The sequence below is a fragment of the Diceros bicornis genome, chromosome 10 (assembly GCF_020826845.1).
Source record: "Diceros bicornis minor isolate mBicDic1 chromosome 10, mDicBic1.mat.cur, whole genome shotgun sequence".
NCBI lineage: Eukaryota > Metazoa > Chordata > Mammalia > Perissodactyla > Rhinocerotidae > Diceros > Diceros bicornis.
In genome coordinates, this window is record NC_080749.1 from 58,468,296 (window position 1) to 58,481,275 (window position 12,980).

Genomic DNA, 12,980 nt, shown 5'->3' on the forward strand with positions numbered 1-12,980 from the left:
TTTTCTCATTTGAGAAGAAAAACAAACACTGAGAGATACTGCATGCTCTTTTGATGTCTATAATTTGTTTTAAGTTCTTTAAACAAAGATAATGTGAAATTATGTGTGCATGTGGAGGGGGGTAGGTTTAATATGCCATCATAGAGCAGACAGTTGCCCTATCAAGAATTTACCCTCCAGGAGTAATCAGAAAGCCATATTCCAAATGTGACTATGACAAGTGCTTCAGCGATTTTTACCTGCCAGCAATAGCGTTGGGCTTTGCCAACGTTAGAAACAGACTTTCACTGGTGAAATTTGTAGATTGTTAATCAGCACAATGGACATTAGATATACACTCTAATTACTGAAATTAGTGGTATTCAAGATATGTGTATTGGTAATAATATTCTAGAGACACCTCCTAACTCTTGTGTTAATAAGGTATAAAAATCTAACAAGCCCCAAACCTGTATCCTTAGGGATAGACCCTGAGGCTGTCCAATCTTGCCACTGGGGTCAAAGGATTCTGCTTGCCTGATGCCCACCATAAGAGCAACTAGATTCTGCTTCTGAAATATTATGAGGAAGTGTTTAGATTAGCTAAAACAAAGAGAGCTTGGAAAGCTTACTGACCATGAAGCTTACTGAGCAGAGCATCTGAACAATTTGACCCAATTTGCCAATAAATTTTTGTTAAATAAGTGTCTTTATATGCAGTAGAATTTGGTCTGAGACTTGTTTTCATTAAAACCAAGCAGCAAAGTTATGGGAGATTAGTCAACTGCTATCTACTTCAAACTTTTTGGCAGCTATTATGATGTACCTAGGAGCTATTATGAACAACCTAGTAGTTACGTGTGATCAAATTGGCTTAGGTCAGTTTGCATCATGATAGTCTTTTTTTTTCTAGTTAAAAAAATAAATTTACTTAGAGCAATCGTTAATTTCTTGTGGAATGCATGCACACACAGAATAAATAAAAGGAGTGGAAATAAAATGAAATTAGAAATCAAAGGAATGCAATATTTAAAAAGTATAATATTGAAGCTGGTAAAGGTTCAGTGAGTTGATACACTGCTATTGGCATTACAATTTTCTGGAGAGAAAATGTGTGAAATTTATCAAGAACCTTAAAAATAAATATTCCACCAATAGGCACAAGAAAAGATGCTCAACATCATTAGCCATCAAGATAAAGCAAATCAAAACCACAATGAGACACCACTTCATATCCACTAGGATGACTATGATCAAAAAGACAGATAATAACAAGTATTGGCAAAGATGTGGAGAAATTGGAACACTTGTATATTGCTGGTGTAAATGTAAAATAGTGCAGCCACTTTGGAAAAATCTGGTAGTTTCTCAAAAGGTTAAACATCAGAGTTACCATATGACCCAGTAATTACACTCCTAGGTTTATATCCAAGAAAAATGAAAACATACGTCCACACAAAAACTTGTATGCAAATATTCATAGCAGCATTATTCATAATAGTCAAGAAGCATAAACAACCCAAATATTCATCAGCTGATAAATAAAATGTGGTATATCTATATAATGAAGTACTATTCAGCCACAAAAAGAAATGAATTAGTACTGATACATGCTACAACATGAATGAATCTTGAAAATATTATGCTAAGTGAAAGAAGCCAGTTATAAAGGACCACATATTGTATGAGTCCATTTATATGAATTGTCCAAAATAGGCAAATCCATAGACAGGAAGTAAATTGGCAGTTGCCTAAGACTGAGAGACCTGGAGGTAAATGGAGAGTGATTGCTAATGGGTATGGGGTTTCTTTTGGGGTGGTGAAAAGGTTTTAAATTGAGTGTGGTTACACATCTCTACAAATATACTAAAAACCATTGTATTGTACACTTTAAATAGGTGAATTGTATAGTATGTGAATTATATCTCATTAAGGCTGTTATAAAAAAATTAATGTTCAAACTCCTTGACCCAGTAATCCTAAGCATCAGTTTCAACCAATGGAAATTACGAATAGTTTTGACCCAGAAAACAGCAATTTAATATAGCAATCCTAATATGTGGTCCAAGATTTATTTATAAAGAAGTTCATTAATTGTAATTTTATTATAACATGATTTTGAAAACAACCTAAATGCTGAAGAATAAAATGATTAAATAAACTATGTGTAATTACATGGTAGAATATAATGCAAACATATAAACTGTATCCTTGAAGAATTATTTAAAGCATGATAAAACACCATGCGTATTACATGATGCAAATTTGGAAATATATCTTTATTTATAGGTAAAAATAAATAAATACAAAGAATACACAAAGAATATTAACAGTATTATCTCTGAAAGTTAGGATTATGGGTGATTTTAGGTTTTCCTTTTTTTTTTTTTTTTGGACTTTGAAAATTTTATATAATAAGCTTGTATTACTTTTATAGTTAGGAAATAATCTTATCATAAAAGAAAAGGAAAATAAACCAAGAAAGATAGCCAAATATAGTTGGAATTCTATTAAACTCCACTTTTAATCAAAAAAGAATTTGACTTAAGTTTTCAAAATTCCAATTCAAATATTTCAGCATTCTCGGGTGAAAAGAAGCAACCTTGCTGTTTTATTCAGAGGATAACACTAAACCAGTTATTCAAAGAAAACAGTTAATCTGTCTCAATTTGAAATATCCAGTAAACAAGAATCCACAACACCCTGTTCTAGTTCTTTAATAATAATTCTTCCAGCCAACAAGTGCTTATTTATTTCTAATCTGTGATTACAGATCATTCTCCCTTGTCTAAGCCCTGTATAAATCAGAGAGAGAATTTATAAGACAGGTTTTTGTCATTTTGCACTTTGGAGGTGGCTTGACTAAAAGACTATTTCATGTCCTGCCAGCTATTCAAAGTTGTGGATGTATTGGTCCCTGAAAATCAGAATGCACTGAACTGCTCTCAGCCCCCGGCCTTCTCCTCCCAGCTGTGCCACAGTCCTGTCCGCCCAGCACTATATATCTACAGCCCGGCTTTGTCAGGTTAAGATGGTCAAGTCTCTTAACTTCCCTGTTCAGATGATGGTAAACTGATATTGTGATTACAGCTTGATACTTATGAGAAGATGCGGCACAAAGATACTTGATGTGAATATAATAAAAAGACAACACTTCCTTGTACTTCACATTTAGTGCTTAAGGCAGCCTGGAGGGACCCACACCTCATGTGAACGCCTGAAGTTTAGAGGAAAAGAGAAAGACATTCAGTTAAAGAGTCTGTCACCATTTACCATACTTATTTGAGAGAGAGCTTTGGACAAATCTTGTTCCCTAGTGAAAGACTCCATTTTACTGTGAGCCCTCCTGATATTACCTAGACCTAATTAAGCATATGAACAAAATCAACAGAAAAAAAATTGTTGAATTATCTAAATTATAAAAATTATGTATCTAATCACTACTTGAAGTTATGTTATCTACTTATATATTTACTTTGTTTACTGTTTGTCTTTACCACAGGAATGTAAACTCTGAGAAGGCAGGAAATTTTGTCTGTCTTATTCATCAGTTTAACCCCAGGACTTGGAATAGTACCTCAAACATAGTAATGTCTACTAAGTAGAAACTCAGTAAGTAGTGAATGAATGAATGGTTCTTCCACACAATGGAATACTATTTAGTCATTAAAAATGATGTTCAGGTCAATGATCACTCAAATTGTTACACATGGTAACAGTTACAGCCCTTAACTTGCTTAGTTCATTTATTCTGTGTTCCTGCTATTTCATGTTCCTGCTAAATGCAAACTACCTTACTAGGTTCTGCAAAGTACAAGGGAAGAGATAGAAAGAAGATGCTGCATCTAAGCACTTATCATTTCCTTGGTAACTCTTAAAAACACAAAAAGAGAGGCTAAGGAAGCAGGAAATTACAAATGCCAGCATATCAGCCATCTGAGAACACTAGAACTTTTGCAAGGGGCCTGTAAATCTGCATGCATACCAAGCATTATTTACATCTGGAATATAAAACACACTATGTAGGTATTGCCCTTCATTTTGTCAATTGTGTTATTGATTTTTTTTTTTACTTCCTGAATATTTGGTCATTATATATTTTCTCAGTGAATGGTTAGTCAAAATCCAACTGAAATCATTGGGGACATCTGAAAAAAATTTTGAACTATAAAATATTAGGAACCACTATTAAAGACAAACAATAATCACTTTTGGAATACTGCCTACTTAAGTTTGAGAAGACAGGATTTGACTCAAGCCTTGAGAGAGGGTGAAGAAAAGGAGAATTTCATCAATGAGATAAGAATATAATAATTCTTTACTAATTCTTTACTATATAATAGTAGGAAGCACAGGACCAAATCGGGGCAGAGTGATGAGTTTTTGTTGTCTTACCCCCTAAGCTGGGCCCTGGCAGGTAGACTTGCCTTCTTACCTCAAAGTTAGACTCTGCCTAAGGAAGAGGCAGAGAAAAGCACTAGGAGTCCACAACAATATGTCTGCATTAGAAAAATCTCCCTGAAGTGTAACCTGACTTCTGACGGGACTGTGCTGGTAATAGCTTTCTCGTAAATCTTGTTTGTTTCTGAACCTCTCAGTCAAATATAGTCCAGGGAACACAAAGAACATGAACAAATGGGTCTCTGAAGCTCTTGTAGTTTCACAGCGATTATACGGGATCTGGCTAACAGCCATTAAAGGTAAATAGTGTAGTGACTAGACAGTTTAAATGTAGATAAAGTATGGCAATTAATGAGTTATGAGATTCAATCCAAATTTTCCCAGAACTGAAATTTTAGTGATCAAATATAACTTGAAATCATGAGCCATCTGCCAGGACTTTTGAAACCTTTTTGCTAAACATTGACTTTTAATTATAAATTTATTGCAACAGATTTGAAAATCTAACTTAATTGGAATATACACAGAAAAGGGGAAAAAATGAGATGTAAATACAAATGTCACTTCTTACAATTAGTGAATTCACTGCTCGTTTAGCATTTGAGTATCCAAAAGACAATGCAGTATTAATAGAAAACGCATAAACTTGCCCGGCAGAGTTGTTGTAATACCACTAGCCATGTATATAGCAAGCTTTTTTAAAATAACTATTTGAAAAGTACTTTTGAAAAGTACCTTTGTGTAGAAAGTAACTCTTCAGAAGATGACAGAAGAAACCTGTCCATCTTTGCTCCCATTAAGTTGATTTTATTAAACTGACTAGTTGTTTGGGGATTGGCTATTATGGTAGAACTAGAGTTTGCAGCTATGTCTAAAGGCTTTCAAATTAAAAAAAAAATTAATCCTATCCCAGTCAAATCCCATGCAAGTCACACATTTGTGAGCTGCATTCAGTCTTCTGGGACCACCAATTTGTCACCCCTATCAGTGTGATGTATTCAACAACCCTCCTCCTCACTAAAAAGAACTTTAATACCTTTTCCACCCTTGACATCTCTCCCAGGATCCTAAACATTAGACTTCACATAATCAGGAACAGCTTAAGCATGTAAGGCCAAGAGTTTATAAAATCCTCCCCGTTATCTGGTTGTGAGTCTCAGGCCTGTTGCAAATAACAAAACTCCAGCTTCTGTGAGACGTATTCGCATCATCCGTGCACCATCCTCAACACCAGTTGGCAGGGCAGCGTCATCCGTAACAAGCTCCTGGACCGTGACCAGTCCCGCCCGCAGCCGCCAAGCTCACTTGGCTGCTTTCCAGCTCTGCAGGGTGTCTGAACATGTCCGCATGGAGAACAGCAGCGGGATAGCTAAATACTCCAAATTATGAGCTGAAGAGAGGTGACCACAGGCTAATGAAACACTATAGAGATTAGCCAAAGAACTTCAAGCCACAACTGTTTATATGTCGGCTGTTGGAAAGTAACTGCAATAGACGTGTTATTCTTTATGCAACACTGCAATAAGAAACTGCCCCTTTGGGGCCGAGGTGCAGGCAACCCGGGAAGGGTGGATAAGAGTCTGTGCTCATTTCCATAGCCCAGGTTTCTTTCTGGCGTGCCCATATATCTTGATAGATCATAAATGTTTGTACCCATCCAGGTCTCATTATTTTATTTACAAAATAATACCTCCTTTTATGAATTAATGGGGTGCAAGGAGTCTAGTCATACCACCTAAATCAGTTGGGTTATACATATCACTGAAAAACAAGAACATTTGCTAGAAACCCATGAAGTGAACCAGGAAATTCTGATCATCAATTTGGTATGGTCTGCTTTTGCATGCGCTTGCAATGTGAATTACCAAACTAGTAATTTGTCAGTATGTAACTTAAATTATTAATATGTGCATATGGCAGACTATATTTCACACAAAACTCTAACCACTGCTGATAAAATTATTGCTAATTATGCAAGAACTTTAAAGAGCATGATGATTTTAAAGTCATTAAAATGGAAGTTTTTAGGCAGAGGCTGGATGACCATCTGTCAGGTAAAGATTCTTGCATTGGATGAGGGCAGGGTTGGTAGGAAATGGACTTGATGACCTTTCCAGGCTCTTCCATCAACTATTACATGATACACCACAGCCATTGAAACATAGCTATAGAATTTTCAAGAAACACAATATGATCCTATGCACAATCATGTTAGATAAATAAATAGCCCAGAAATGAATCTACCACATTTTTAATTTATCTCAGACAAATAGTTTACTGATTCTCATATTGCAAAATATTTTGGAATTACACCAAACATAACACAGCTAATAGTCTCCAGAAGTTGACATTTTAAGATATCAGGGCATACGAATCATATTATGCGAAATGTGCAATAGATTTACGACTATCCATATGAACGATGACATAGCAGTTATGTATATAAAGTAAAATAACAAATAGGTTCAAATTATTTTAGTTTGGCTTTGAAATAGATGGTGAGATTTCATGAAGCTTGTTTATTGATAAGTGCTACCCCAAGCCCTTTACATCTATTATCTATTTTACCCCCAACAACTCTATCATGGTGGTTCTGGGGCTAAGAGGGATTGAGCAACTTGCTCAAGGTCACTCAGCTAGTCAGCAGCAGGGCAAAGACTTGAACCTGCCTTGGAGGCTGTCTGATCCAGAGACCCTTACCCAACACTAACCACTAGGCATCCATTTCCCTTCCTTGTTTCATTATTTGTAGGCAACATTGAAACTTCTGTTGCTGGAGTTTATTCTGGTGAATGTGGGAGGAGGTTGACTGAAGCCTGCCTGGCAGACTAAGGAAAACTAACTCTAGTTTTAAAATGTGAATTGAACAATGATGGCAGGGCTCTGAGAAAAGAGGTCTATGCATACTGCTACCATTGTCAATGGGTTCAATATTTCTGAAAGCTATCTGATGACTTGAAATGAGAGCCATGAAACTTTTCTTGCCCTTTGACTCAGTAATTTCAGTCTTTGGAATATGCCCCAAGGAAATAACACAAAAGAAAAGTAATTTGTTCAAGATGTTCACTCAGGGGCTATTTGTATTAGTGAAAAATGGGAAACAACTCAAATTTCCAGTAATAGGACTATGATTAAGAAAACTAAGCTCTGTAAAAAAAGAAAAAGAAGAAAACTTTATAACCCCTAAAAATGGCAAAGGCAGACTACGTTCACATGTGGACATACGTGTGAAAAAAACTTTACATTAAAAAGTAGAATACATGTTAGTATAAGCATAATCTTGTACAACCAAGTAAAACAGTATATGCATTAACAATCACACAAGAGAATTGTGAATTTATAAAGAAGTATATCCCCAATTTCATTGTTGAAACTCCAACAGTGGAAGGCTACCTGGCATATAGATTGTGGTGAATAATAACTTATAGACTTAAATTATACAGGGTAATTTTTTAACTGAGACCCTACCGTATCTCACATGTATTAATGTGCTGTCAGTAAAATCTCATCTTTTACGAGGACTTACTATGTGCTGGGCACTCTACCAGGTTCTTTCCCTGTATTCTCTCATTTAATCCCCCTATGGCCCTAGGCTATAAGTTTTATCGTCATCTGTCTTCTAAGAGGAGGAAATTGGAGCACAGAGAAGCTAAGTAACCTGCCCAAGGTTACAAACGCTATGGCAGAGACGGCATTTCAACCCAGGTAGACTCATCATATGGCCTGTATGCAGCCATTATGCCACAAAATGTCTTCTCTTATTTGGAAGAAGTATCTAGATCTTGTTCTTTCCCATTAACCATTTCCAGATTTTGTTTTCTGCTTTTCTTCTTTTTCACTCCTGTTGGTTTACAACATATATAGAATCCTTGCAGGAAAGAACAATAATCAGATACAGATGTTGAGATAAATACTCTCCATCCAGTGTCACCTGCGTGAACACAATCTACGTGCCCTAACTGGCAAGGCTTCTTCCAGGAAGTGAGACTAGACTATGCTTTTTAAATTACGGGGGGGAATTGTAGAGGCTAGAAGATAAAATGCTACTGTGGGCACATGGGATAATTGCAGAGGAAAAAAATAAAACATTTGGAGCAAGGAAATACTCAAAGGAGGTTGAATCTAAGAAATAAATTGCCTGGGGATAAGTGACTATATATAGAAGAATATTTTAAAATTCTTTGGGAAAACACTAGTTTAAAAATTTATGTTTTATACTTACCTAGTTTCTTATATTTTGCAAAGTATTTTTTATTTATGATCTTATTTAATGCTCATGCTGTAAAATGGTACACAGTATAGTTATATAGAATAAGAAACTGAGAGTCAGAGATTCAGTGGCTCACCCAAAGCAGATAGCTTGTTGTTAGCTGAGCTGGAACTCAGTCCCAGCCCTCATTCTCAGTAGAGCTAAACACTGATACTGTTCCAGACAGGTACAAAGCCCTGTGCAGACCTTCTCTTTAAATCATGCAGATCCCATGAAGCCCTAGCTCATACGTATAAATCCATTGAGAAAGTCCAAAAAAACAAATCTAACACAAATGGAATCAGCGATAAAAATTAAATATATAATGGGATCCTTTTAAATAAAAGAGGCAGAATGAAAGCAGGACTACTATCTGCGCATAAACTAAACTTTTTTTTTTTGCTAAAGATTTGCCCTGAGCTGACATCTGTTGCCAATCTTCCTCTTTTTTCACTTGAGGAAGATTTGCCCTGAGCTAACATCTATGCCGATCTTCCTCTATTTTGTATGTGGGTCGCCGCCACAGCATGGCTGCTGATGAGTGCTATAGGTCCGTGCCTGGGAACCAAACCCAGGCCGCCGAAGTGGAGCGTGCCAAACTTAACCACTAGGCCCTGGGGCCAGCCCCTAAACTAAACTTTTTGGGAGATGTCATGGCATGTAGTTGTTATGCTTGGAAAGACACAAAACTCAAATCCTTCTATCTAAATCCCTGTAAGAGGTACATTTTTATGGGACTCTGTCATCTATGGTACAAAATGCACAAAATGAAATTTTTGCTTTATTTGCACATTCCATGGAAATATCTGCATAGTGAATGATGTTGTCTACATTTGTCTATGTTTCTAAACATCCTTATCTTCTCACCTAGCTCTGTCTTATGAAGGTCTATGCTTTCTTCAGAGATCAGATCAAGTGTCACTTCCTCCAAGAGCCTCTTCAGATTCTCCAAGTGAGACTAACCTTCCCTTTCCTAGATGCCCATAGCACGTCCTAGAACATCTTGTTGCTGATCTTGCCTCCTGCCTTGTGCAGCTCCAGGATGGCACAACACATTTGGGATTTATCTTTGTGTTTCCTATGGCCCCAACACAAGTAACTTCTATACTTTAGTTGTATATCGTTGCTGTTAGAGCTATCAAGTCGATTCCAAATCCTAGCAAACCTGTGCACAGCAGAGTGGAACGCTGCCTAGGTTTTTTCTTTTTTTTGTGCTATCCACGCACCTTCCAGCACTATATCAGACAATGCTCCACTGCTATTCATAGGGTTTTCATGACCAATTTTTCAGAAGTGTGTGGTCAGGTCCTTCTTCCTAATCTGTCTTAGTCTGGAAGCTCCGCGGAAACCTGTCCACCATGGGTGACCCTGCTGGTATTTGAAATATCAGTAGCATAGCTTTCAGCATCACGGCAACATGCAGCTGCCACTGTGCGACAAACAACAGACAAGTGGGTGGTTCCTTATTCCTTGTGGTTGTTTATGAAATTAGTAGGAAAGCATCTGAGGTCCTAGCATGTTCTAAGAGTTTATAAACCTGTTTGGGGATTTTGGCTGTTCAAATTCCCCTATAGAAATGACCTCAGTAAAGGACTGTCTTCACTTACAAGTCTTGTTTCCTTATAATCATATTTTATATTGACCTTTTGTACCTGAAAATTTGCATTAATTTAATGCATTAGTAATTAGCACTGGCAAATAGCAACCCCATATCCATAAGGTTAAATTATAAAGTGTTGTTTTTTTTTTTTTTGTGAGGACGATCAGCCCTGAGCTAACATCCGATGCCAATCCTCCTCTTTTTTGCTGAGGAAGATTGGCCCTGGGCTAACATCTGTGCCCATCTTCCTCTACTTTATATGGGACGCCGCCACAGCACGGCTTGACAAGCAGTGTGTCAGTGCATGCCCGGATCCGAACCGGCGAACCCCAGGCCGCCGCAGCAGAGCGTGCGCACTTATCCTCCGCGCCACTGGGCCGGCCCCTAACTTATAAAGTGTTTTTTTAATCAAATAGGAGTAAGGCAGTCATTAAACTTAAACAAACTAACTTCAGATTTGCTTTTACCACAAATTTTATATATATTCCACCAGATCCTATTCAATATGAAGGTAAGAACTTTAGTTCTTTGAAGAGTCTCTCTTTTAACATAACTGGTGAATAAACTACTGGTGAAAGAACTTAAAATTTCAGAGCAAAAAGAACATCACTTCTACCAAGGTCAACTGCTCTTCAGGGACAAAAATAATGTTCTTTTTATTAGCAATTTGGAATAACAATTAAATAACATTCATTTTATTGAGATTTTTATATAAGAACTGAGAAAACAATTCTTCATAGTAGTTATGAAAATGTAAGAGAAAGTGCTGAGTTTCTGAAACACAGTAAACTTCCTATCTCCCCGATCTCCCCTTGGGCCAAGTGTGGTGGTGTTGCGATCCTCAGTTAAAAAGCTTACTTATAAGGAAGATAAAGACCAGGGAATAATAAGAATACTACTAAGGCTTTCAATACAAAGCAAGCTAAAAAAAGTTAAAGTAATTATTGTCGATTATATCATATTCTATGAAATATCAAAAAAACCCCCATTACATTTTGTATTAACATGAGAAAAAGTGCTGTGATTCATGAATGGGCTAATCCAGGAGCTATTCATGTAATTCCTGTCCTTTTCAGGGAAAATAGCAATCAACGATGAAGAAGGAAAGTACAAGTCACAAAAGGCAGGAAATCTTACTTTTTCATCATCTTCAGTAAATGGAGCACCTTCAGGAATCTTATTTATCGCTTGGGCCACCCCGATAATCTCACCATCACTACTTCGGATAGGCATGCACAATAGTGATTTTGTCTTGTATCCAGTTAGCTTGTCAATTTCATCATTGAATCTTCGATCCTAAAATAAGACAGAGAGGGCATTAACTGCAGGTGCATTGTTGTCAGGGAGAAAGAGAGAGAAGTGTATGTGTGTATGATATACACACATACATATTCTGTGTATGATAACTTATCACTGACAACTTTACCCCACGGATTTTTTAATAACAATGACAGATTTGATTTCATGTTGAATTCACCAAAGGAACATAAATGATAATAAATCACTACCATAGTTGTTAACCATGGTAAAAGAAGAGACAGAGTTTAAATCTGACTACAACAACATATCAAAATTGGGACAGGGGCAAGTGTTTTTTTTGTTGTTTTTTTTTTTTAATCTTTTATTTATCTATTTATTTATTTATTTTTGTGAGGAAGACCAGCCCTGAGCTAACATCCGGGCTAATCCTCCTCTTTTTGCTGAGGAAGACCGGCTCTGAGCTAACATCCATTGCCAATCATCCTCCTTTTTTTTTCCCCAAAGCCCCCCAGTAGATAGTTGTATGTCATAGCTGCACATCCTTCTAGTTGCTGTACATGGGATGCGGCCTCAGCATGGCCAGAGAAGCGGTGCATCGGTGCGCGCCCAGGATCCGAACCTAGGCCGCCAGTAGCAGAGCGCTCGCACTTAACCACTAAGCCGCGGGGTCGACCCCCAGGGGCAAGTGTTTTTAATGGAACTCCACGCTATGCTATTTATTAAAATATGTTATTTCACATAGACAACTGGCTATGAAGTATCATATAAGAAAAATACACAATTAAAATATATTAAGCACTATAAAAATATGCAGAAAAGCACTACTTTATTTCTGGTCAAAATGATCCTGTGAAAAAAGAATTTATGAGCCCACAGTGATACTTCAAAAATACTGGAAAAACAAAAAAAGTATGGTGGGGTGAGAGGAGATAAAAGGCTTCTTTATAGAATGTCAGCCAAAAAATGTAGAAGGAATGATAAAATTATACAATATCTATTTTGCAAATACCAATATAATAATGGATACAAGCAAAGATCATCAATAAATGCTAATACCATTAGGTGAAAGCTTATCATTAAACAGGATATTCACATCATCTCAAAGTGCCACTCCAAAGACTCCTTATTAAATTCAAAGAGAAAAAGATGTCTTTAAACGAAGAGATCTGGTGGACACCCCCTTAAACAAGTAATCAAACTTAGCATTGCCATTAATTGTGTGCCTCCTGATGTGATGTAATGAGAATCACAAAGCATCACCAAGAACATGGAGTGTTCTTGTCAAATGTGTAACATGAATCTGATCATTCGGGCAAAGAAAATTAAGAAAAATGTAGATTATTGGTCATTCTCTCAGAAGCCTGACCTGAACTTTTCAAAAATATCAATATCATGAGAGACAAAAATAAATAAATAAAAATAAAATAAAGCCACGGGAGCTGTGCTGGTTTAAAGAGACCTGAAATCTAAATAAAATGTGTGATCACTCAT

General features: G+C 36.7%; 1 protein-coding gene across 1 annotated transcript in view; it reads right to left on the reverse strand.

Moving 5' to 3' along the window:
* LOC131410455 (dual 3',5'-cyclic-AMP and -GMP phosphodiesterase 11A-like) overlaps window positions 1-12,980 on the reverse strand; it is an 82,157-nt gene that overhangs the window by 9,950 nt on the left and 59,227 nt on the right. The window contains exon 2 of the mRNA XM_058548595.1: window positions 11,367-11,525. Within this exon, the coding sequence (XP_058404578.1) occupies window positions 11,367-11,525 (159 nt within the window). The remainder of the gene's footprint in view (window positions 1-11,366; window positions 11,526-12,980) is intronic.